At 54.8% G+C, this 24,401-nt stretch overlaps 1 protein-coding gene and 1 long non-coding RNA gene across 3 annotated transcripts; both read left to right on the forward strand.

Moving 5' to 3' along the window:
* Positions 1-7,062: 7,062 nt before the first annotated feature.
* Positions 7,063-10,210, forward strand: LOC308184642 (adenosine 5'-monophosphoramidase HINT1-like). 2 transcript variants are annotated; one of them, XM_080571890.1, is made up of 4 exons: positions 7,063-7,247; positions 8,681-8,786; positions 9,490-9,697; positions 9,914-10,210. In XM_080571890.1, the coding sequence occupies exons 1-4, from the start codon at positions 7,105-7,107 to the stop codon at positions 9,958-9,960; spliced, it is 504 nt and encodes a 167-aa protein (XP_080428016.1). In that variant the 5' UTR covers positions 7,063-7,104; the 3' UTR covers positions 9,961-10,210. The 2 variants fall into 2 exon arrangements, 1 of the variants encoding a protein (XP_080428016.1); XR_013942740.1 differs by lacking the exons at positions 8,681-8,786; positions 9,490-9,697 and having other exon boundaries at positions 7,068-7,247.
* A 7,069-nt stretch (positions 10,211-17,279) lies between these two features.
* On the forward strand, positions 17,280-20,430 carry LOC308184949. The gene is made up of 2 exons (XR_013943056.1): positions 17,280-17,459; positions 20,134-20,430. It is a non-coding gene; the product is annotated as an uncharacterized lncRNA (long non-coding RNA).
* Positions 20,431-24,401: the final 3,971 nt, after the last annotated feature.

Genomic DNA, 24,401 nt, shown 5'->3' on the forward strand with positions numbered 1-24,401 from the left:
AGGTGCTTGTCAGCCTGTTCTTGACTACCGTAGGAGTTTTGCTACCGCTTTCTTTTCAGTCGTGGGTTTCGCAACTTCGAGAAGTAATTTCTCCCACAGACGCTTTTCAAAGCGTAGAAGGCTCTGGGATGCTTGAGTCGGCTTCTGAACGTTCAAGACTCGGCTGCCGTTCCCTTTATTTTTTTGTATGTATTTTTAGAGTCTTCTTTTTTTCTAAACGAAGTCCGTTGTTCAGGAACTAGAAGAAGGATTAGCTAAAGGCACCATAAGGCGTTTAAATGCGATCACCTCTCGTGCTTTGTTCACAGATTCACAGATTCACAGATTTCTCTAGGTTGGAAGAGACCTCAAGATCATCGAGTCCAACCTCCGACCTAACACTGAGTACTCCACTAAACCATATCCCTAAGCTCTACATCTAAACGTCTTTTAAAGACCTCCAGGGATGGTGACTCCACCACCTCCCTGGGCAGCCCGTTCCAATGCTTAATAACCCTTTCGGTAAAAAAGTACTTCCTAACATCCAACCTAAAACTCCCCTGTCGCAACTTTAGCCCATTCCCCCTCGTCCTGTCACTAGGCACGTGGGAGAATAGACCAACCCCCACCTCTCTACAGCCTCCTTTCAGGTAACTGTAGAGAGCGATGAGGTCGCCCCTGAGCCTCCTCTTCTCCAGGCTGAACAAGCCCAGCTCCCTCAGCCGCTCCTCGTAAGACTTGTTCTCCAGACCCCTCACCAGCTTGGTCGCCCTTCTCTGGACTCGCTCGAGCACGTCCATGTCCTTCCTGTAGCGAGGGGCCCAAAACTGAACACAGTACTCGAGGTGCGGCCTCACCAGAGCCGAGTGCAGGGGGACAATCACTTCCCTCGACCTGCTGGCCACACTGCTTCTTATACAGGCCAGGATGCCGTTGGCCTTCTTGGCCACCTGAGCACACTGCTGGCTCATATTCAGCCGACTATCCACCAATACTCCCAGGTCCTTCTCGGCCAGGCAGCTTTCCAGCCACTCATCTCCCAGCCTGTAGCTCTGCTTGGGGTTGTTGCAGCCCAGGTGCAGGACCCGGCACTTGGCCTTGTTGAACTTCATGCAGTTGACCTCAGCCCATCGCTCCAGCCTATCCAGATCCTCCTGCAGAGCCTTCCTGCCCTCGAGCAGATCGACACACGCACTTAGCTTGGTGTCATCTGCAAACTTACTGAGGGTGCACTGGACGCCCTCATCCAGATCATCAATAAAGATATTAAAGAGGACCGGCCCCAGTACCGAGCCCTGGGGGACTCCACTAGTGACCGGCCTCCAACCAGATTTGACTCCATTCACCACAACTCTCTGGGCCCGGCCATCCAGCCAGTTTCTAACCCAGCGAAGCGTACGCCAGTCCAAGCCCCGAGCAGCCAGTTTCTTGAGGAGAATGTTGTGGGGAACGGTGTCAAAAGCCTTACTGAGGTCAAGGTAGACCACGTCCACAGCCTTTCCCTCATCCACCAAGCGCGTCACTTGGTCATAGAAGGAGATCAGGTTCGTCAAGCAGGACCTGCCTTTCACAAACCCATGCTGACTGGGCCTGATCGCCTGCTTGCCCTGCAAGTGCCGCGTGATGACCCTCAAGATAATCTGCTCCATGAGCTTCCCCGGCACTGAGGTCAAACTGACAGGCCTATAGTTCCCCGGGTCTGCCCTCCGGCCCTTCTTATAGATGGGCGTCACATTGGCTAGCCGCCAGTCAACCGGGACCTCCCCCGATAGCCAGGACTGCCGATAAATGATGGAAAGCGGCTCGGCCAGCTCCTCCGCCAGTTCTCTCAGTACCCTTGGGTGGATCCCATCCGGCCCCATCGACTTGCGCACATCCAAGCTCCGTAGTAGGTCGCCAACCATTTCCTCATGGATAGCGAAGGCCACATCCTGCTCCCCATCCCCTTCCACCAGCTCAGGGCACTGGGTGTCCGGAGAACAATCGGTATTGCCGCTAAAGACTGAGGCAAAGGCGGCATTAAGCACCTCAGCCTTTTCCTCATCCTTAGTAACTAGGTTTCCCCTCGCATCCAGTAAAGGATGGAGATTCTCCCTAGTCCTCCGTTTCGCGTTGATGTATTTGTAAAAGGATTTTTTGTTGTTAGACCTCTGGCTTTGCTGTGCTCCTTGTTTAATTGCGGTTACGTTCAAGGCTTACTGGAGCGTGGGAGCGTTAAAATGCTATTAAATATTTTTAGTGTTTGAAACTTGCTAATGAAATGATTTTTGTGACTCCGTTCCTCACAAAGAAACTCGATTCCTTAGCAGGAGGAATGATCTTTGTTACTGGATCTGTTTGCGGGGTTAACGATTGCAGCTGTGAATGACTAAAGTCTTTTGAAGAAGCTGAATGATAAAAACCAAACCGAAACAAGAAACAGCCCTTGTTCTACTCGAAGTAATATAGAATTTGCCGTTTGCGGGGTCAGATGAAAATAGTTGTGGAAGTCAACTACTTGGGGGGGGGGGAGGGGAGGGGAAGGGAAGGGAGGGGAGGGGAGGGGTGGGTGGAGGTGGAGATGCTGTTGCCCTTTCAGGGAAAGCTTCTTAAATTGGCACTTGATCAACTGTTCTGTTTCTGTATTTGTCCTTGGTCTCTTTCATTGGTCTGTTTTGTTGACATAGAAGATGGAACTGCTCAAAGAAACCTGTGCAAATGGACCTTGAGTAAGTATTTACGTGTTCAACTGTTCCCCAGTCGGTCTAGCTAATGCTATCAGCGCTTGTAGTCTTTCACAAAAGGTGTTTAATTCCTGAGAAAGTAGAGGAGGAAGACGATTGGTAATCTCTTTGCTTAATAGGCACTGTTAGACAACCGTAGAAGGCGAAGAAATTTGCCCCCGAGGCACCAATTTGACCCTTCCTTTAGCCTGTACGCTTTCAAAGAGCATATCATAGAACCATAGAATGGCCTGGGTTGAAAAGCACCTTAAAGATCATCTAGTTTCAACCCCCCTGCTCTGGGCAGCGTTGCCAACCACTAGAGCAGGCTGCCCAGAGCCGCGTCCAGCCTGGCCTTGAATGCCTCCAGGGATGGGGCATCCAGAACCTCTCTGGGCAACCCGTTCCAGTGCCTCACCTCCCTCTGAGTGAAAAACTTTCTCCTAATATCTAAGCTAAATCTCCCCTGTCTTAGTTTAAAACCATTCCCCCTTGTCCTATCGCTATCAACACGTGTATTTTTACTCCTGTATATACAGATTCGTAGGGGTTGGAAGGGACCTCAAGAGATCGTCGGGTCCAACCCCCCTGCCAGAGCAGGTTCCCTAGAGCAGGCTGCCCAGGTAGGCGTCCAGACGGGCCTTGAATATCTCCGGAGAAGGAGACTCCACAACCTCCCCGGGCAGCCTGTTCCAGCGCTCCGTCACCCTCACCGTGAAGAAGTTCTTTCGCATGTTGGTGCGGAACTTCCTGTGCTCCAGTTTTTGGCCGTTGCCCCTTGTCCTATCCCCACAAACCACTGAAAAGAGGGTGGCCAAGTCCCACTGTCTCCCACACTTAAGATATTTGTAATCATTGATAAGATCCCCTCTCAGTCTTCTCTTCTCAAGGCTGAACAGGCCCAGGTCTCTCAGTCTTTGCTCATAGGGGAGATGCTCCAGGCCCCGTATCATCTTTGTTGCCCTCCGCTGGACTCTTTCCAGGAGATCCCTGTCTCTCTTTTTGTACTGGGGAGCCCAGAACCGGACACGGTACTCCAGGCGAGGCCTGCCCAGGGCAGAGTAGAGGGGGAGGATCACCTCCCTTGACCTGCTGGCCACGCTCCTTTTAACGCACGCCAGGATCCCATTGGCCTTCTTGGCCACCAGGGCACGCCGCTGGCTCATGGTCAACCTGTCGTCCACCAGGACCCCCGGGTCCTTCTCCGCAGCGCTCCTCTCCAGCAGGTCATCCCCCAGCCTGTACTGATACACGCGGTTGTTCCTTCCCAGGTGCAGGACTCTACGCTTGCTCTTGTTAAACTTCATTTGGCTTCTTCCTGCCCAGCTCTCCAGCCCGCCCAGGTCTCGCTGAATGGCAGCACAGCCTTCTGGCGTGTCGGCCACTCCTCCCAGCTTTGTATCATCGGCGTACTTGCTGAGGCTGGACACTATTCCCTCGTCAAGGTCGGCGATGAAGATGTTGAACAAGACCGGACCCAGCACCGACCCCTGGGGAACACCGCTAGTCACAGGGCTGCAGCCGGACTCTGCGCCGCCGATCACCACCCTCTGAGCTCGGCCGGTCAGCCAGGTCTCAACCCACCTTACCGTCCACTCGTCTATCCCACGCTTTCTCAGCTTTGCTAGCAGGACGTCGTGGGAGACAGTATCAGAAGCCTTGCTAAAGTCAAGGTAGATGACATCCACTGCTCTCCCTCCATCAACGCAGCTGGTGATGCCATCATAGAAGGCAACGAGGTCGGTCGAGCACGATTTCCCCTTGGTGAATCCATGCTGACTACTCCTCATAACCTCCTTCTCTTCCAATGGCTTGGAGATGGCATCCAGAACAAGCTGTTCCAACACCTTTCCAGGGACGGAGGTGAGACTGACCTTTCCAAGAGCTCCACATCCTTCTTGTGCTGGGGGCCCCAGGCCTGCACGCAGGTGGGGTCTCCCAAGAGCAGGGTAGAGGGGGATAATCACCTCCCTCTCCCTGCTGGCCACCCCTTTGTTAATGCAGCCCAGGACACAGTTGGCCTTCCGGGCTGCAAGCGCGTGCTGCTGGCTCGTGTCCAGCTTCTCGTCCATCAGGACCCCCAAGTCCTTCTCCGCAGGGCTGCTCTCAAGTTCTTCTTCTCCCAGTCTATAGAAATACCTGGGATTGCCCCAGCCCAAGGTCAACGCCTTGCACTTGGCCTTGTTGAACCTCATTAGGTTCTCATGGGCCCACTTCTCCGGCCTGTCCAGGTCCCTCCGGACGGCATCCCTTCCCTCTGTTGTATCGACTGCACCGCTCAGCTTGGTGTCATCTGCAAACTTGCTCGATTCCGTCGTCTGTGTCATTGCTAAAGATGTTGAAGAGCACCGGTCCCGAGGCCGACCCCTGAGGGACACCGCTTGTGACCGGCCTCCACCCAGACATAGAGCCGTTGACCACAACCCTTTGGCTGCGACCAGCCAACCAATTCTTTATCCGCCCAGCAGTCCATCCTTCAAATCCATACCTCTCCAATTTAGAGAGAAGAATGTGGTGAGGGACCGTATCAAAGGCTTTGCTCAGTCCAGGTGGCATATCCTATCCCAGGACTGGTTTCAGCCGTAAACAACAGACAGTTACGAGGAGAGGTGTAGCTCTGTAAATATTTTTGTTGCCTTGGGTGAATTGGTGTCTGGTCGCACTGAGTGGCCCGCGTGGTAGCTGGGAGATGGCCGACGGGGAGGACTGAGATGTTAAAGCTGCCTGTGGTTGCCTGCCCCCAGCCCCAGCCCCAGCCCCGTCCCCGTGTGCCATCCCGATGGCAGTAGCGCCTGGAACCTCAAACTAAAGCGAGCGTATTCTGATGTCGTTACCCTCCAAGCCTGTCAGAGAGGCAGAAGCGCTGTGGCCTACTCAGGCAGGAACCGCGCGTGTGGGGACGGCCACGTCCCTGCCGCCGTGTCGGGCCAGTTTGAGCTCCGCTCTCCCTGGGGCTGCTGCAGGGCACCGCGGACCACGCTTGGGCAGCCTTGGGGGGCACTGCCTATTTTTCCAGAAGCCTCCTCCCCAGCTGAGCACAAACCCAGTTGTGATGTGCCAGGGCTGAGCACAGGCTTTGTATTCCTCCCCGCCACCCCGTGCGCGGGAGGTGCAGCTTTCCCCCTTAGAAACACCAGCAGTTGAAGTGGGGCTCTCAGGGAAGGTTGTGGAGCAACTTCTGAAAAGGTAAGGCCTGCCCTGGCAAAAGCGGGGATCTGCCTGCGGGGAGCAGCGCCCAAAAGCCACCAGCGTGTTTGGGGTGGAGCTGATAGGGTCATAAATAATAGTTGGGGCTACGAGCGCGAGGTCCCGCATTTGGTCCGGGGCAATCCTAAGCACGAATCCAGGCTGGGCGGAGAATGGATGGAGAGCAGCTCTGAGGAGAAGGGCCTGGGGGCGTTGGTTGATGAGAAGCTCGTCAACCGGAGCCGGCAATGCAATGGACGCTTGCAGCCCGGAAAGCCACCCGTATCCTGGGCCGCATCAAAAGGAGGGCGGCCGGCAAGTCGAGGGAGGTGATTCTCCCTCTCTGCTGCTGTGCTCTTGTGAGGCCCCACCTAGAGTAAGTACTGTGTTCAGCTCTGGGGCCCCCAGCACAAGAAGGACGGGGACGTACTAGAACGCGTCCAGAGGAGGGCCACGAAGATGACCAGGGGGCTGGGGCACCTCTCCCAGGAAGGCAGGCTGAGGGAGTTGGGGTGGTTCAGCCTGGAGAGAGAAGAGAAGGCTCCGGGGAGACCTTGGAGGGGCCTTCCAGTACCCAAAGGGGGGGCCCTACAGGAAAGCTGGGGAGGGACTCTTTGTCAGGGAGAGGAGCGATAGGGCAAGGAGTAATGGTTTTAAACTCAAAGAGGGTAGACTTAGACTGGATAGTTGGAAGAGATTCTTTCCTGAGAGGGGGGTGAGGCACTGGAACGGGTTGCCAGGAGAAGTGGCGGATGCCCCGTCCCTGGAAGTGTTTAAGGCCAGGTTGGATGGGGCTTTGAGCAACGTGGTCTAGTGGAAGGTGTCCCTGCCCAGGGCGGGGGGGTTGGAATTAGGTGATCTTTAAGTAAGGTCCCTGCCAAGCCAAGCCATGCTATGATTCTATGATCGGAGCAACCGTTCTGTGGAGCTCGTTTCCCAGCCGTGCAGGGCCCGGCTTCCCTCCGCGGAGCCGCCCAGCCCGTTTTCGGGCGCCCACTTCCTCCCTCCCGGTCGGATCCCTCCGCGCCCCGAGGGCACGCGACCTCCCTGAGCGCCGATAAGCACCGGGTCGACGGGAGCGGAGCCGCCGAGAGGGCGGGGACAAGGGAAGAGGGCAGGCGAGGCAGCCAATCGAGGCGCGGGAGCGGTCGGCGGCGATCTGTCGGCCCAATGAGCGCCGCGGAGGGCCGGGCCGAGTGCGGGAAGGGAGGGGGCGTTGTACCGAGCGGGCGCCGTCATGGCCGACGGGATCGTTAGGGCGCAGGCCGCCTGGCCCGGCGGCGGCGCTGCCGCTGCAGCCGCTTTCGGAGAGGTCGCCTGCAAGGGCAAGGAGGTCCCCGCCAACGTTCTCCGTGAGGATGAGCGGTCGTGGGCGAGGAGGTAGCCGCGGCGTCGTCGTGCGAGTCTTCTCTTTCCTTCCTTCCCTCGGCCGCTCGCAGGCCCTCTGAAACGAGGGCCCGTCGCGGGTCCCGGGAGTGCGGCAGGGCGGGTGGTGGCCTTGCTGCGGGAGGGAGGGAGGGAGGGAGGGAGGGAGGGACGGACGGACGGTCGGTCGGTCGGTCGGGGTCTCTCCGGCTCGTGGCGCTCTCTACTGCAGCGCCTCTAAAACCCCGCGCTTCTTCGGTGCGCGTCCCGCCTGCCCCCGGGGTGCCACGGCGCGTACTGGGTCGCCGGCGCAGTCGGTCTCCTTGGGGGTTCGGACTGCCTGCGTATAGGCAGCGAGCATCGCAGTAGTGACCGTAATCAGTCATTTCTGCGTAGCAGAAACGCAGGTCTTGATGCGCCTCGTGACAGCGTTCTAGAGACGCCCCGGCTCGGCCGTGCTAGGCTTTGGTTATGGCACCACCCCCACCGCGCACGCGAGCGCACGCTCTCTCCAAAGTGGCTTGCGAAAGGGAAGAATTGCAGCTTTTCCTAGCTTTCTTAAACATCTAGAAGCCAGTCAATCCCGCAGGCTGCTGGTCCTCACTTGAGGCGGGGGGGGAACTTAGAACTGCTTTTGGAGTGTAGTTGGCTATAGCGAATGGTCTTGAATTTGCTTAGCTCGCTGTACCGAAGGCCTGTTTCACAGTTGAGCGATGTTATAGGGGGGAGAAGTGTGAGGAAGGCTCGTAATTCTCGATTGTCGCGCAGTGAAAGGCGATGGTGAGTAAGAAGTGCAAAGCATCTGTGGAATCGAGTCTTATCGGCGCTGTTTCAGTCGCATCTAAAATAAATAAAACTGCCGGAAGTCGCTAATCTGAAGTACTCGGCTGTCTCGTTGCCCCCGTCACCTTGCGTGCTGGATCCTGCTTCTGGTGCCGTATGCAGTTTCGGTCTGCTGGTGATTTGGGGAGTTCCCTCGCAATTAGTTGCGAGTCGATGGTTTCCTACAGATCGGTGGTATTCGTGTTTCGCAGGTGATACCTTGGCCTCGGTCTGGAGGTGTCTGACGTAGAGCCGGCCGTAACGGGCTAACTTGGAATGTTCTTTCCCCTGAGTACGTGGCGTTATCGAGGACGGAGAGTTTATACAGCCTCAGCCGGATTACTCCGGGTTCTTTGAAGATGCCTTCCTACCTCTGGCCGAGGCAATATTTGGACATAACTGAAGGACAGTTAGCAATTGTTTGCCGCTTGTGTGTTTTGCGTGTAGAAGGTAGAGAACTTTGCCTATTCAAAGATCGCTTAAGAAGAATCGCTGTTTTGTCGTGCGCGTTTGGGGTACCTGATAATCTGCTTCGGTAGGACGAGTTCGGTGGGGCATAGTGATTTGCTTAAGCTGTTGCCTTTCTCTGAAGCTGACTGCGTTGTAACTGTTTACTCTTCCTCCAGCGCCTTGCGTTCCGTGATAGTTCGCCTCAGGCTCCAGTGTTTTTTCCTAGTCCTTCCTGAGAAGGCAGTTGTCCGGTTATGTGAAGCAGAAGATTCTGGCGGACCCGTGAGTACTGTGGGAGCTTTCTTTTCGCTAGGCTGGCTGTACCTGTAACTAGTTTGTAACTTCCTAGACTCTTTCCCGTCCCCTCTTTTCCTCTGGATGTTGCGGAGGGGCGCACAGTAGGCTATTTTGGGTTTTCCGATGCTGTAGTCTTTTGCCTCTAGCTTGTAATGGAGTTGAGCTTTTTGACTAAGAGCGGCGATATAAAGCGATGCTGGTCTCCGGCTACGCGCTTGTAGTGCAAAAAGCAGTGTTGTTCCGAAGTACGGTCTGATGCCCGTTTTCACGGTTTCCAGACAGCGGCGGTGGTACTTTGACTATGCAGAAGAGGGCTTGGGGTTTGGGCAGGTCAGAGGCGAGGAAAGGGAAAGCTGGTTGAGCGGCGCTGGGTGTTTGTTTCGCTGTTAGCTATGCAAGTCAAGTTCCAAGGCTTTGTGAGGCCACGCAAAAGAAAAGGCACCGTGAAGCTTTTATTTTCCGCCAGAGCGGCTTACGTTGCCCGAAGCTATGACGGGGGCTTTAACCCCCGAGACAAATTTAGCTTCTGTGACTGTTTTGTAGTCTGTTCCTGTCTAGAGGGTAATTCAAAGAGCAGCGGTTGAATCGTGAAGGATTAGCTAACCGTGTTCTGTGGATGGTTCTCCGCTCGCGTTCGTTCTGTGCGTCGTGGCACGTTATGTTAGGTAACGTTATTTCCTTTTTCCAGCTTCTTGGGCGTGTAATGGTTGTTGGCAAGAAGTGTGCTGCTAACCTGGACCTGACCAATGGATTCCGGATGGCTGTGAATGCCCACCCTCGGGCCCTTCGGGCTGTCGTGTACATCTACGTATTCTGGGTGGCGGTCAGTTGGGCCGGCCTCCTGGCTAAGGTTTTTGCACCGCAGGCGTCACTGCACGCGTACGGGTCGCCGCCGAGTAGGTTTCATATGTTGCCCGTCAATCTAGCCCCTGTTGATGTATGATTTTTTTTTTTTTTTTTTTTTCCTGGACGGCTGTCTATGGTGGGTAATAAAGAGCTTTGAGCAGCACTTGCACAATAAAGATGGAGCATGGGGATATGACCTCTGTCTTGTGTGTCTTGCCGATGGAAATAGTTCTGCAAGTTAAAAGAATGTTTCGGTCTGTTGACAGTGTCGTGTAGATGGTGGTTTGCCCAGTCATTTGAAACGCGAAGATAGAAGCGCTCGGCGGTCCTGTGGGTCTCCATCTCCCTAAGACGATCTAGGATGTGCTGTGTGTTTGAGGCCTTGCTATCTTCCCCCTGCTCCCAAATAAAAGGGCGTGCTTTTATTGCGAAACAGCCGCATCGAGGACTGGCAGATGTAGAACCAGAGAAGAATAAGGTTGGAAGAAAGCTTCCAGGCATCGTCTGTTGTCTGCCCCTGTCCCGAGGAGGCAGAATAAACTCTACCCGGTGTGATTTCTGACAGGTGCTTGTCAGCCTGTTCTTGACTACCGTAGGAGTTTTGCTACCGCTTTCTTTTCAGTCGTGGGTTTCGCAACTTCGAGAAGTAATTTCTCCCACAGACGCTTTTCAAAGCGTAGAAGGCTCTGGGATGCTTGAGTCGGCTTCTGAACGTTCAAGACTCGGCTGCCGTTCCCTTTATTTTTTTGTATGTATTTTTAGAGTCTTCTTTTTTTCTAAACGAAGTCCGTTGTTCAGGAACTAGAAGAAGGATTAGCTAAAGGCACCATAAGGCGTTTAAATGCGATCACCTCTCGTGCTTTGTTCACAGATTCACAGATTCACAGATTTCTCTAGGTTGGAAGAGACCTCAAGATCATCGAGTCCAACCTCCGACCTAACACTGAGTACTCCACTAAACCATATCCCTAAGCTCTACATCTAAACGTCTTTTAAAGACCTCCAGGGATGGTGACTCCACCACCTCCCTGGGCAGCCCGTTCCAATGCTTAATAACCCTTTCGGTAAAGAAGTACTTCCTAACATCCAACCTAAAACTCCCCTGTCGCAACTTTAGCCCATTCCCCCTCGTCCTGTCACTAGGCACGTGGGAGAATAGACCAACCCCCACCTCTCTACAGCCTCCTTTCAGGTAACTGTAGAGAGCGATGAGGTCGCCCCTGAGCCTCCTCTTCTCCAGGCTGAACAAGCCCAGCTCCCTCAGCCGCTCCTCGTAAGACTTGTTCTCCAGACCCCTCACCAGCTTGGTCGCCCTTCTCTGGACTCGCTCGAGCACGTCCATGTCCTTCCTGTAGCGAGGGGCCCAAAACTGAACACAGTACTCGAGGTGCGGCCTCACCAGAGCCGAGTGCAGGGGGACAATCACTTCCCTCGACCTGCTGGCCACACTGCTTCTTATACAGGCCAGGATGCCGTTGGCCTTCTTGGCCACCTGAGCACACTGCTGGCTCATATTCAGCCGACTATCCACCAATACTCCCAGGTCCTTCTCGGCCAGGCAGCTTTCCAGCCACTCATCTCCCAGCCTGTAGCTCTGCTTGGGGTTGTTGCAGCCCAGGTGCAGGACCCGGCACTTGGCCTTGTTGAACTTCATGCAGTTGACCTCAGCCCATCGCTCCAGCCTATCCAGATCCTCCTGCAGAGCCTTCCTGCCCTCGAGCAGATCGACACACGCACTTAGCTTGGTGTCATCTGCAAACTTACTGAGGGTGCACTGGACGCCCTCATCCAGATCATCAATAAAGATATTAAAGAGGACCGGCCCCAGTACCGAGCCCTGGGGGACTCCACTAGTGACCGGCCTCCAACCAGATTTGACTCCATTCACCACAACTCTCTGGGCCCGGCCATCCAGCCAGTTTCTAACCCAGCGAAGCGTACGCCAGTCCAAGCCCCGAGCAGCCAGTTTCTTGAGGAGAATGTTGTGGGGAACGGTGTCAAAAGCCTTACTGAGGTCAAGGTAGACCACGTCCACAGCCTTTCCCTCATCCACCAAGCGCGTCACTTGGTCATAGAAGGAGATCAGGTTCGTCAAGCAGGACCTGCCTTTCACAAACCCATGCTGACTGGGCCTGATCGCCTGCTTGCCCTGCAAGTGCCGCGTGATGACCCTCAAGATAATCTGCTCCATGAGCTTCCCCGGCACTGAGGTCAAACTGACAGGCCTATAGTTCCCCGGGTCTGCCCTCCGGCCCTTCTTATAGATGGGCGTCACATTGGCTAGCCGCCAGTCAACCGGGACCTCCCCCGATAGCCAGGACTGCCGATAAATGATGGAAAGCGGCTCGGCCAGCTCCTCCGCCAGTTCTCTCAGTACCCTTGGGTGGATCCCATCCGGCCCCATCGACTTGCGCACATCCAAGCTCCGTAGTAGGTCGCCAACCATTTCCTCATGGATAGCGAAGGCCACATCCTGCTCCCCATCCCCTTCCACCAGCTCAGGGCACTGGGTGTCCGGAGAACAATCGGTATTGCCGCTAAAGACTGAGGCAAAGGCGGCATTAAGCACCTCAGCCTTTTCCTCATCCTTAGTAACTAGGTTTCCCCTCGCATCCAGTAAAGGATGGAGATTCTCCCTAGTCCTCCGTTTCGCGTTGATGTATTTGTAAAAGGATTTTTTGTTGTTAGACCTCTGGCTTTGCTGTGCTCCTTGTTTAATTGCGGTTACGTTCAAGGCTTACTGGAGCGTGGGAGCGTTAAAATGCTATTAAATATTTTTAGTGTTTGAAACTTGCTAATGAAATGATTTTTGTGACTCCGTTCCTCACAAAGAAACTCGATTCCTTAGCAGGAGGAATGATCTTTGTTACTGGATCTGTTTGCGGGGTTAACGATTGCAGCTGTGAATGACTAAAGTCTTTTGAAGAAGCTGAATGATAAAAACCAAACCGAAACAAGAAACAGCCCTTGTTCTACTCGAAGTAATATAGAATTTGCCGTTTGCGGGGTCAGATGAAAATAGTTGTGGAAGTCAACTACTTGGGGGGGGGGAGGGGAGGGGAGGGGAGGGGTGGGTGGAGGTGGAGATGCTGTTGCCCTTTCAGGGAAAGCTTCTTAAATTGGCACTTGATCAACTGTTCTGTTTCTGTATTTGTCCTTGGTCTCTTTCATTGGTCTGTTTTGTTGACGTAGAAGATGGAACTGCTCAAAGAAACCTGTGCAAATGGACCTTGAGTAAGTATTTACGTGTTCAACTGTTCCCCAGTCGGTCTAGCTAGGTCTAGCTAATGCTATCAGCGCTTGTAGTCTTTCACAAAAGGTGTTTAATTCCTGAGAAAGTAGAGGAGGAAGACGATTGGTAATCTCTTTGCTTAATAGGCACTGTTAGACAACCGTAGAAGGCGAAGAAATTTGCCCCCGAGGCACCAATTTGACCCTTCCTTTAGCCTGTACGCTTTCAAAGAGCATATCATAGAACCATAGAATGGCCTGGGTTGAAAAGCACCTTAAAGATCATCTAGTTTCAACCCCCCTGCTCTGGGCAGCGTTGCCAACCACTAGAGCAGGCTGCCCAGAGCCGCGTCCAGCCTGGCCTTGAATGCCTCCAGGGATGGGGCATCCAGAACCTCTCTGGGCAACCCGTTCCAGTGCCTCACCTCCCTCTGAGTGAAAAGCTTTCTCCTAATATCTAAGCTAAATCTCCCCTGTCTTAGTTTAAAACCATTCCCCCTTGTCCTATCGCTATCAACACGTGTATTTTTACTCCTGTATATACAGATTCGTAGGGGTTGGAAGGGACCTCAAGAGATCGTCGGGTCCAACCCCCCTGCCAGAGCAGGTTCCCTAGAGCAGGCTGCCCAGGTAGGCGTCCAGACGGGCCTTGAATATCTCCGGAGAAGGAGACTCCACAACCTCCCCGGGCAGCCTGTTCCAGCGCTCCGTCACCCTCACCGTGAAGAAGTTCTTTCGCATGTTGGTGCGGAACTTCCTGTGCTCCAGTTTTTGGCCGTTGCCCCTTGTCCTATCCCCACAAACCACTGAAAAGAGGGTGGCCAAGTCCCACTGTCTCCCACACTTAAGATATTTGTAATCATTGATAAGATCCCCTCTCAGTCTTCTCTTCTCAAGGCTGAACAGGCCCAGGTCTCTCAGTCTTTGCTCACAGGGGAGATGCTCCAGGCCCCGTATCATCTTTGTTGCCCTCCGCTGGACTCTTTCCAGGAGATCCCTGTCTCTCTTTTTGTACTGGGGAGCCCAGAACCGGACACGGTACTCCAGGCGAGGCCTGCCCAGGGCAGAGTAGAGGGGGAGGATCACCTCCCTTGACCTGCTGGCCACGCTCCTTTTAACGCACGCCAGGATCCCATTGGCCTTCTTGGCCACCAGGGCACGCCGCTGGCTCATGGTCAACCTGTCGTCCACCAGGACCCCCGGGTCCTTCTCCGCAGCGCTCCTCTCCAGCAGGTCATCCCCCAGCCTGTACTGATACACGCGGTTGTTCCTTCCCAGGTGCAGGACTCTACGCTTGCTCTTGTTAAACTTCATTTGGCTTCTTCCTGCCCAGCTCTCCAGCCCGCCCAGGTCTCGCTGAATGGCAGCACAGCCTTCTGGCGTGTCGGCCACTCCTCCCAGCTTTGTATCATCGGCGTACTTGCTGAGGCTGGACACTATTCCCTCGTCAAGGTCGGCGATGAAGATGTTGAACAAGACCGGACCCAGCACCGACCCCTGGGGAACACCGCTAGTCACAGGGCTGCAGCCGGACTCTGCGCCGCCGATCACCACCCTCTGAGCTCGGCCGGTCAGCCAGGTCTCAACCCACCTTACCGTCCACTCGTCTATCCCACGCTTTCTCAGCTTTGCTAGCAGGACGTCGTGGGAGACAGTATCAGAAGCCTTGCTAAAGTCAAGGTAGATGACATCCACTGCTCTCCCTCCATCAACGCAGCTGGTGATGCCATCATAGAAGGCAACGAGGTCGGTCGAGCACGATTTCCCCTTGGTGAATCCATGCTGACTACTCCTCATAACCTCCTTCTCTTCCAATGGCTTGGAGATGGCATCCAGAACAAGCTGTTCCAACACCTTTCCAGGGACGGAGGTGAGACTGACCTTTCCAAGAGCTCCACATCCTTCTTGTGCTGGGGGCCCCAGGCCTGCACGCAGTATTCCAGGTGGGGTCTCCCAAGAGCAGGGTAGAGGGGGATAATCACCTCCCTCTCCCTGCTGGCCACCCCTTTGTTAATGCAGCCCAGGACACAGTTGGCCTTCCGGGCTGCAAGCGCGTGCTGCTGGCTCGTGTCCAGCTTCTCGTCCATCAGGACCCCCAAGTCCTTCTCCGCAGGGCTGCTCTCAAGTTCTTCTTCTCCCAGTCTATAGAAATACCTGGGATTGCCCCAGCCCAAGGTCAACGCCTTGCACTTGGCCTTGTTGAACCTCATTAGGTTCTCATGGGCCCACTTCTCCGGCCTGTCCAGGTCCCTCCGGACGGCATCCCTTCCCTCTGTTGTATCGACTGCACCGCTCAGCTTGGTGTCATCTGCAAACTTGCTCGATTCCGTCGTCTGTGTCATTGCTAAAGATGTTGAAGAGCACCGGTCCCGAGGCCGACCCCTGAGGGACACCGCTTGTGACCGGCCTCCACCCAGACATAGAGCCGTTGACCACAACCCTTTGGCTGCGACCAGCCAACCAATTCTTTATCCGCCCAGCAGTCCATCCTTCAAATCCATACCTCTCCAATTTAGAGAGAAGAATGTGGTGAGGGACCGTATCAAAGGCTTTGCTCAGTCCAGGTGGCATATCCTATCCCAGGACTGGTTTCAGCCGTAAACAACAGACAGTTACGAGGAGAGGTGTAGCTCTGTAAATATTTTTGTTGCCTTGGGTGAATTGGTGTCTGGTCGCACTGAGTGGCCCGCGTGGTAGCTGGGAGATGGCCGACGGGGAGGACTGAGATGTTAAAGCTGCCTGTGGTTGCCTGCCCCCAGCCCCAGCCCCAGCCCCGTCCCCGTGTGCCATCCCGATGGCAGTAGCGGCTGGAACCTCAAACTAAAGCGAGCGTATTCTGATGTCGTTACCCTCCAAGCCTGTCAGAGAGGCAGAAGCGCTGTGGCCTACTCAGGCAGGAACCGCGCGTGTGGGGACGGCCACGTCCCTGCCGCCGTGTCGGGCCAGTTTGAGCTCCGCTCTCCCTGGGGCTGCTGCAGGGCACCGCGGACCACGCTTGGGCAGCCTTGGGGGGCACTGCCTATTTTTCCAGAAGCCTCCTCCCCAGCTGAGCACAAACCCAGTTGTGATGTGCCAGGGCTGAGCACAGGCTTTGTATTCCTCCCCGCCACCCCGTGCGCGGGAGGTGCAGCTTTCCCCCTTAGAAACACCAGCAGTTGAAGTGGGGCTCTCAGGGAAGGTTGTGGAGCAACTTCTGAAAAGGTAAGGCCTGCCCTGGCAAAAGCGGGGATCTGCCTGCGGGGAGCAGCGCCCAAAAGCCACCAGCGTGTTTGGGGTGGAGCTGATAGGGTCATAAATAATAGTTGGGGCTACGAGCGCGAGGTCCCGCATTTGGTCCGGGGCAATCCTAAGCACGAATCCAGGCTGGGCGGAGAATGGATGGAGAGCAGCTCTGAGGAGAAGGGCCTGGGGGCGTTGGTTGATGAGAAGCTCGTCAACCGGAGCCGGCAATGCAATGGACGCTTGCAGCCCGGAAAGCCACCCGTATCCTGGGCCGCATCAAAAGGAGGGCGGCCGGCAAGTCGAGGGAGGTGATTCTCCCTCTCTGCTGCTGTGCTCTTGTGAGGCCCCACCTAGAGTAAGTACTGTGTTCAGCTCTGGGGCCCCCAGCACAAGAAGGACGGGGACGTACTAGAACGCGTCCAGAGGAGGGCCACGAAGATGACCAGGGGGCTGGGGCACCTCTCCCAGGAAGGCAGGCTGAGGGAGTTGGGGTGGTTCAGCCTGGAGAGAGAAGAGAAGGCTCCGGGGAGACCTTGGAGGGGCCTTCCAGTACCCAAAGGGGGGGCCCTACAGGAAAGCTGGGGAGGGACTCTTTGTCAGGGAGAGGAGCGATAGGGCAAGGAGTAATGGTTTTAAACTCAAAGAGGGTAGACTTAGACTGGATAGTTGGAAGAGATTCTTTCCTGAGAGGGGGGTGAGGCACTGGAACGGGTTGCCAGGAGAAGTGGCGGATGCCCCGTCCCTGGAAGTGTTTAAGGCCAGGTTGGATGGGGCTTTGAGCAACGTGGTCTAGTGGAAGGTGTCCCTGCCCAGGGCGGGGGGGTTGGAATTAGGTGATCTTTAAGTAAGGTCCCTGCCAAGCCAAGCCATGCTATGATTCTATGATCGGAGCAACCGTTCTGTGGAGCTCGTTTCCCAGCCGTGCAGGGCCCGGCTTCCCTCCGCGGAGCCGCCCAGCCCGTTTTCGGGCGCCCACTTCCTCCCTCCCGGTCGGATCCCTCCGCGCCCCGAGGGCACGCGACCTCCCTGAGCGCCGATAAGCACCGGGTCGACGGGAGCGGAGCCGCCGAGAGGGCGGGGACAAGGGAAGAGGGCAGGCGAGGCAGCCAATCGAGGCGCGGGAGCGGTCGGCGGCGATCTGTCGGCCCAATGAGCGCCGCGGAGGGCCGGGCCGAGTGCGGGAAGGGAGGGGGCGTTGTACCGAGCGGGCGCCGTCATGGCCGACGGGATCGTTAGGGCGCAGGCCGCCTGGCCCGGCGGCGGCGCTGCCGCTGCAGCCGCTTTCGGAGAGGTCGCCTGCAAGGGCAAGGAGGTCCCCGCCAACGTTCTCCGTGAGGATGAGCGGTCGTGGGCGAGGAGGTAGCCGCGGCGTCGTCGTGCGAGTCTTCTCTTTCCTTCCTTCCCTCGGCCGCTCGCAGGCCCTCTGAAACGAGGGCCCGTCGCGGGTCCCGGGAGTGCGGCAGGGCGGGTGGTGGCCTTGCTGCGGGAGGGAGGCAGGCAGGGAGGGAGGGAGGGAGGGAGGGACGGACGGTCGGTCGGTCGGTCGGTCGGGGTCTCTCCGGCTCGTGGCGCTCTCTACTGCAGCGCCTCTAAAACCCCGCGCTTCTTCGGTGCGCGTCCCGCCTGCCCCCGGGGTGCCACGGCGCGTACTGGGTCGCCGGCGCAGTCGGTCTCCTTGGGGGTTCGGACTGCCTGCGTATAGGCAGCGAGCATCGCAGTAGTGACCGTAATCAGTCATTTCTGCGTAGCAGAAACGCAGGTCTTGATGCGCCTCGTGACAGCGTTCTAGAGACGCCCCGGCTCGGCCGTGCTAGGCTTTGGTTATGGCACCACCCCCACCGCGCACGCGAGCGCACGCTCTCTCCAAAGTGGCTTGTGAAAGGGAAGAATTGCAGCTTTTCCTAGCTTTCTTAAACATCTAGAAGCCAGTCAATCCCGCAGGCTGCTGGTCCTCACTTGAGGCGGGGGGGGAACTTAGAACTGCTTTTGGAGTGTAGTTGGCTATAGCGAATGGTCTTGAATTTGCTTAGCTCGCTGTACCGAAGGCCTGTTTCACAGTTGAGCGATGTTATAGGGGGGAGAAGTGTGAGGAAGGCTCGTAATTCTCGATTGTCGCGCAGTGAAAGGCGATGGTGAGTAAGAAGTGCAAAGCATCTGTGGAATCGAGTCTTATCGGCGCTGTTTCAGTCGCATCTAAAATAAATAAAACTGCCGGAAGTCGCTAATCTGAAGTACTCGGCTGTCTCGTTGCCCCCGTCACCTTGCGTGCTGGATCCTGCTTCTGGTGCCGTATGCAGTTTCGGTCTGCTGGTGATTTGGGGAGTTCCCTCGCAATTAGTTGCGAGTCGATGGTTTCCTACAGATCGGTGGTATTCGTGTTTCGCAGGTGATACCTTGGCCTCGGTCTGGAGGTGTCTGACGTAGAGCCGGCCGTAACGGGCTAACTTGGAATGTTCTTTCCCCTGAGTACGTGGCGTTATCGAGGACGGAGAGTTTATACAGCCTCAGCCGGATTACTCCGGGTTCTTTGAAGATGCCTTCCTACCTCTGGCCGAGGCAATATTTGGACATAACTGAAGGACAGTTAGCAATTGTTTGCCGCTTGTGTGTTTTGCGTGTAGAAGGTAGAGAACTTTGCCTATTCAAAGATCGCTTAAGAAGAATCGCTGTTTTGTCGTGCGCGTTTGGGGTACCTGATAATCTGCTTCGGTAGGACGAGTTCGGTGGGGCATAGTGATTTGCTTAAGCTGTTGCCTTTCTCTGAAGCTGACTGCGTTGTAACTGTTTACTCTTCCTCCAGCGCCTTGCATTCCGTGATAGTTCGCCTCAGGCTCCAGTGTTTTTTCCTAGTCCTTCCTGAGAAGGCAGTTGTCCGGTTATGTGAAGCAGAAGATTCTGGCGGACCCGTGAGTACTGTGGGAGCTTTCTTTTCGCTAGGCTGGCTGTACCTGTAACTAGTTTGTAACTTCCTAGACTCTTTCCCGTCCCCTCTTTTCCTCTGGATGTTGCGGAGGGGCGCACAGTAGGCTATTTTGGGTTTTCCGATGCTGTAGTCTTTTGCCTCTAGCTTGTAATGGAGTTGAGCTTTTTGACTAAGAGCGGCGATATAAAGCGATGCTGGTCTCCGGCTACGCGCTTGTAGTGCAAAAAGCAGTGTTGTTCCGAAGTACGGTCTGATGCCCGTTTTCACGGTTTCCAGACAGCGGCGGTGGTACTTTGACTATGCAGAAGAGGGCTTGGGGTTTGGGCAGGTCAGAGGCGAGGAAAGGGAAAGCTGGTTGAGCGGCGCTGGGTGTTTGTTTCGCTGTTAGCTATGCAAGTCAAGTTCCAAGGCTTTGTGAGGCCACGCAAAAGAAAAGGCACCGTGAAGCTTTTATTTTCCGCCAGAGCGGCTTACGTTGCCCGAAGCTATGACGGGGGCTTTAACCCCCGAGACAAATTTAGCTTCTGTGACTGTTTTGTAGTCTGTTCCTGTCTAGAGGGTAATTCAAAGAGCAGCGGTTGAATCGTGAAGGATTAGCTAACCGTGTTCTGTGGATGGTTCTCCGCTCGCGTTCGTTCTGTGCGTCGTGGCACGTTATGTTAGGTAACGTTATTTCCTTTTTCCAGCTTCTTGGGCGTGTAATGGTTGTTGGCAAGAAGTGTGCTGCTAACCTGGACCTGACCAATGGATTCCGGATGGCTGTGAATGCCCACCCTCGGGCCCTTCGGGCTGTCGTGTACATCTACGTGTTCTGGGTGGCGGTCAGTTGGGCCGGCCTCCTGGCTAAGGTTTTTGCACCGCAGGCGTCACTGCACGCGTACGGGTCGCCGCCGAGTAGGTTTCATATGTTGCCCGTCAATCTAGCCCCTGTTGATGTATGATTTTTTTTTTTTTTTTTTTTTCCTGGACGGCTGTCTATGGTGGGTAATAAAGAGCTTTGAGCAGCACTTGCACAATAAAGATGGAGCATGGGGATATGACCTCTGTCTTGTGTGTCTTGCCGATGGAAATAGTTCTGCAAGTTAAAAGAATGTTTCGGTCTGTTGACAGTGTCGTGTAGATGGTGGTTTGCCCAGTCATTTGAAACGCGAAGATAGAAGCGCTCGGCGGTCCTGTGGGTCTCCATCTCCCTAAGACGATCTAGGATGTGCTGTGTGTTTGAGGCCTTGCTATCTTCCCCCTGCTCCCAAATAAAAGGGCGTGCTTTTATTGCGAAACAGCCGCATCGAGGACTGGCAGATGTAGAACCAGAGAAGAATAAGGTTGGAAGAAAGCTTCCAGGCATCGTCTGTTGTCTGCCCCTGTCCCGAGGAGGCAGAATAAACTCTACCCGGTGTGATTTCTGACAGGTGCTTGTCAGCCTGTTCTTGACTACCGTAGGAGTTTTGCTACCGCTTTCTTTTCAGTCGTGGGTTTCGCAACTTCGAGAAGTAATTTCTCCCACAGACGCTTTTCAAAGCGTAGAAGGCTCTGGGATGCTTGAGTCGGCTTCTGAACGTTCAAGACTCGGCTGCCGTTCCCTTTATTTTTTTGTATGTATTTTTAGAGTCTTCTTTTTTTCTAAACGAAGTCCGTTGTTCAGGAACTAGAAGAAGGATTAGCTAAAGGCACCATAAGGCGTTTAAATGCGATCACCTCTCGTGCTTTGTTCACAGATTCACAGATTCACAGATTTCTCTAGGTTGGAAGAGACCTCAAGATCATCGAGTCCAACCTCCGACCTAACACTGAGTACTCCACTAAACCATATCCCTAAGCTCTACATCTAAACGTCTTTTAAAGACCTCCAGGGATGGTGACTCCACCACCTCCCTGGGCAGCCCGTTCCAATGCTTAATAACCCTTTCGGTAAAGAAGTACTTCCTAACATCCAACCTAAAACTCCCCTGTCGCAACTTTAGCCCATTCCCCCTCGTCCTGTCACTAGGCACGTGGGAGAATAGACCAACCCCCACCTCTCTACAGCCTCCTTTCAGGTAACTGTAGAGAGCGATGAGGTCGCCCCTGAGCCTCCTCTTCTCCAGGCTGAACAAGCCCAGCTCCCTCAGCCGCTCCTCGTAAGACTTGTTCTCCAGACCCCTCACCAGCTTGGTCGCCCTTCTCTGGACTCGCTCGAGCACGTCCATGTCCTTCCTGTAGCGAGGGGCCCAAAACTGAACACAGTACTCGAGGTGCGGCCTCACCAGAGCCGAGTGCAGGGGGACAATCACTTCCCTCGACCTGCTGGCCACACTGCTTCTTATACAGGCCAGGATGCCGTTGGCCTTCTTGGCCACCTGAGCACACTGCTGGCTCATATTCAGCCGACTATCCACCAATACTCCCAGGTCCTTCTCGGCCAGGCAGCTTTCCAGCCACTCATCTCCCAGCCTGTAGCTCTGCTTGGGGTTGTTGCAGCCCAGGTGCAGGACCCGGCACTTGGCCTTGTTGAACTTCATGCAGTTGACCTCAGCCCATCGCTCCAGCCTATCCAGATCCTCCTGCAGAGCCTTCCTGCCCTCGAGCAGATCGACACACGCACTTAGCTTGGTGTCATCTGCAAACTTACTGAGGGTGCACTGGACGCCCTCATCCAGATCATCAATAAAGATATTAAAGAGGACCGGCCCCAGTACCGAGCCCTGGGGGACTCCACTAGTGACCGGCCTCCAACCAGATTTGACTCCATTCACCACAACTCTCTGGGCCCGGCCATCCAGCCAGTTTCTAACCCAGCGAAGCGTACGCCAGTCCAAGCCCCGAGCAGCCAGTTTCTTGAGGAGAATGTTGTGGGGAACGGTGTCAAAAGCCTTACTGAGGTCAAGGTAGACCACGTCCACAGCCTTTCCCTCATCCACCAAGCGCGTCACTTGGTCATAGAAGGAGATCAGGTTCGTCAAGCAGGACCTGCCTTTCACAAACCCATGCTGACTGGGCCTGATCGCCTGCTTGCCCTGCAAGTGCCGCGTGATGACCCTCAAGATAATCTGCTCCATGAGCTTCCCCGGCACTGAGGTCAAACTGACAGGCCTATAGTTCCCCGGGTCTGCCCTCCGGCCCTTCTTATAGATGGGCGTCACATTGGCTAGCCGCCAGTCAACCGGGACCTCCCCCGATAGCCAGGACTGCCGATAAATGATGGAAAGCGGCTCGGCCAGCTCCTCCGCCAGTTCTCTCAGTACCCTTGGGTGGATCCCATCCGGCCCCATCGACTTGCGCACATCCAAGCTCCGTAGTAGGTCGCCAACCATTTCCTCATGGATAGCGAAGGCCACATCCTGCTCCCCATCCCCTTCCACCAGCTCAGGGCACTGGGTGTCCGGAGAACAATCGGTATTGCCGCTAAAGACTGAGGCAAAGGCGGCATTAAGCACCTCAGCCTTTTCCTCATCCTTAGTAACTAGGTTTCCCCTCGCATCCAGTAAAGGATGGAGATTCTCCCTAGTCCTCCGTTTCGCGTTGATGTATTTGTAAAAGGATTTTTTGTTGTTAGACCTCTGGCTTTGCTGTGCTCCTTGTTTAATTGCGGTTACGTTCAAGGCTTACTGGAGCGTGGGAGCGTTAAAATGCTATTAAATATTTTTAGTGTTTGAAACTTGCTAATGAAATGATTTTTGTGACTCCGTTCCTCACAAAGAAACTCGATTCCTTAGCAGGAGGAATGATCTTTGTTACTGGATCTGTTTGCGGGGTTAACGATTGCAGCTGTGAATGACTAAAGTCTTTTGAAGAAGCTGAATGATAAAAACCAAACCGAAACAAGAAACAGCCCTTGTTCTACTCGAAGTAATATAGAATTTGCCGTTTGCGGGGTCAGATGAAAATAGTTGTGGAAGTCAACTACTTGGGGGGGGGAGGGGAGGGGAGGGGAGGGGTGGGTGGAGGTGGAGATGCTGTTGCCCTTTCAGGGAAAGCTTCTTAAATTGGCACTTGATCAACTGTTCTGTTTCTGTATTTGTCCTTGGTCTCTTTCATTGGTCTGTTTTGTTGACGTAGAAGATGGAACTGCTCAAAGAAACCTGTGCAAATGGACCTTGAGTAAGTATTTACGTGTTCAACTGTTCCCCAGTCGGTCTAGCTAGGTCTAGCTAATGCTATCAGCGCTTGTAGTCTTTCACAAAAGGTGTTTAATTCCTGAGAAAGTAGAGGAGGAAGACGATTGGTAATCTCTTTGCTTAATAGGCACTGTTAGACAACCGTAGAAGGCGAAGAAATTTGCCCCCGAGGCACCAATTTGACCCTTCCTTTAGCCTGTACGCTTTCAAAGAGCATATCATAGAACCATAGAATGGCCTGGGTTGAAAAGCACCTTAAAGATCATCTAGTTTCAACCCCCCTGCTCTGGGCAGCGTTGCCAACCGCTAGAGCAGGCTGCCCAGAGCCGCGTCCAGCCTGGCCTTGAATGCCTCCAGGGATGGGGCATCCAGAACCTCTCTGGGCAACCCGTTCCAGTGCCTCACCTCCCTCTGAGTGAAAAACTTTCTCCTAATATCTAAGCTAAATCTCCCCTGTCTTAGTTTAAAACCATTCCCCCTTGTCCTATCGCTATCAACACGTGTATTTTTACTCCTGTATATACAGATTCGTAGGGGTTGGAAGGGACCTCAAGAGATCGTCGGGTCCAACCCCCCTGCCAGAGCAGGTTCCCTAGAGCAGGCTGCCCAGGTAGGCGTCCAGACGGGCCTTGAATATCTCCGGAGAAGGAGACTCCACAACCTCCCCGGGCAGCCTGTTCCAGCGCTCCGTCACCCTCACCGTGAAGAAGTTCTTTCGCATGTTGGTGCGGAACTTCCTGTGCTCCAGTTTTTGGCCGTTGCCCCTTGTCCTATCCCCACAAACCACTGAAAAGAGGGTGGCCAAGTCCCACTGTCTCCCACACTTAAGATATTTGTAATCATTGATAAGATCCCCTCTCAGTCTTCTCTTCTCAAGGCTGAACAGGCCCAGGTCTCTCAGTCTTTGCTCATAGGGGAGATGCTCCAGGCCCCGTATCATCTTTGTTGCCCTCCGCTGGACTCTTTCCAGGAGATCCCTGTCTCTCTTTTTGTACTGGGGAGCCCGGAACCGGACACGGTACTCCAGGCGAGGCCTGCCCAGGGCAGAGTAGAGGGGGAGGATCACCTCCCTTGACCTGCTGGCCACGCTCCTTTTAACGCACGCCAGGATCCCATTGGCCTTCTTGGCCACCAGGGCACGCCGCTGGCTCATGGTCAACCTGTCGTCCACCAGGACCCCCGGGTCCTTCTCCGCAGCGCTCCTCTCCAGCAGGTCATCCCCCAGCCTGTACTGATACACGCGGTTGTTCCTTCCCAGGTGCAGGACTCTACGCTTGCTCTTGT

Source organism: Anser brachyrhynchus (genome assembly GCF_964034855.1).
Source record: "Anser brachyrhynchus genome assembly, chromosome: W".
Classification (NCBI taxonomy): Eukaryota; Metazoa; Chordata; class Aves; order Anseriformes; family Anatidae; genus Anser; species Anser brachyrhynchus.

What these genes read in the sequence shown, in the direction of transcription:
- LOC308184642 (XM_080571890.1), top strand. Translation starts at nt 7,105, where the DNA reads ATGGCCGACGGGATCGTTAGGGCGCAGGCCGCCTGGCCCGGCGGCGGC. An exon ending in GAGCGGTCGTGGGCGAGGAG is followed by an intron (nt 7,248 to 8,680) that starts GTAGCCGCGGCG and finishes CTCTTCCTCCAG; the next exon opens with CGCCTTGCGTTCCGTGATAG. An exon ending in CAGAAGATTCTGGCGGACCC is followed by an intron (nt 8,787 to 9,489) that starts GTGAGTACTGTG and finishes TCCTTTTTCCAG; the next exon opens with CTTCTTGGGCGTGTAATGGT.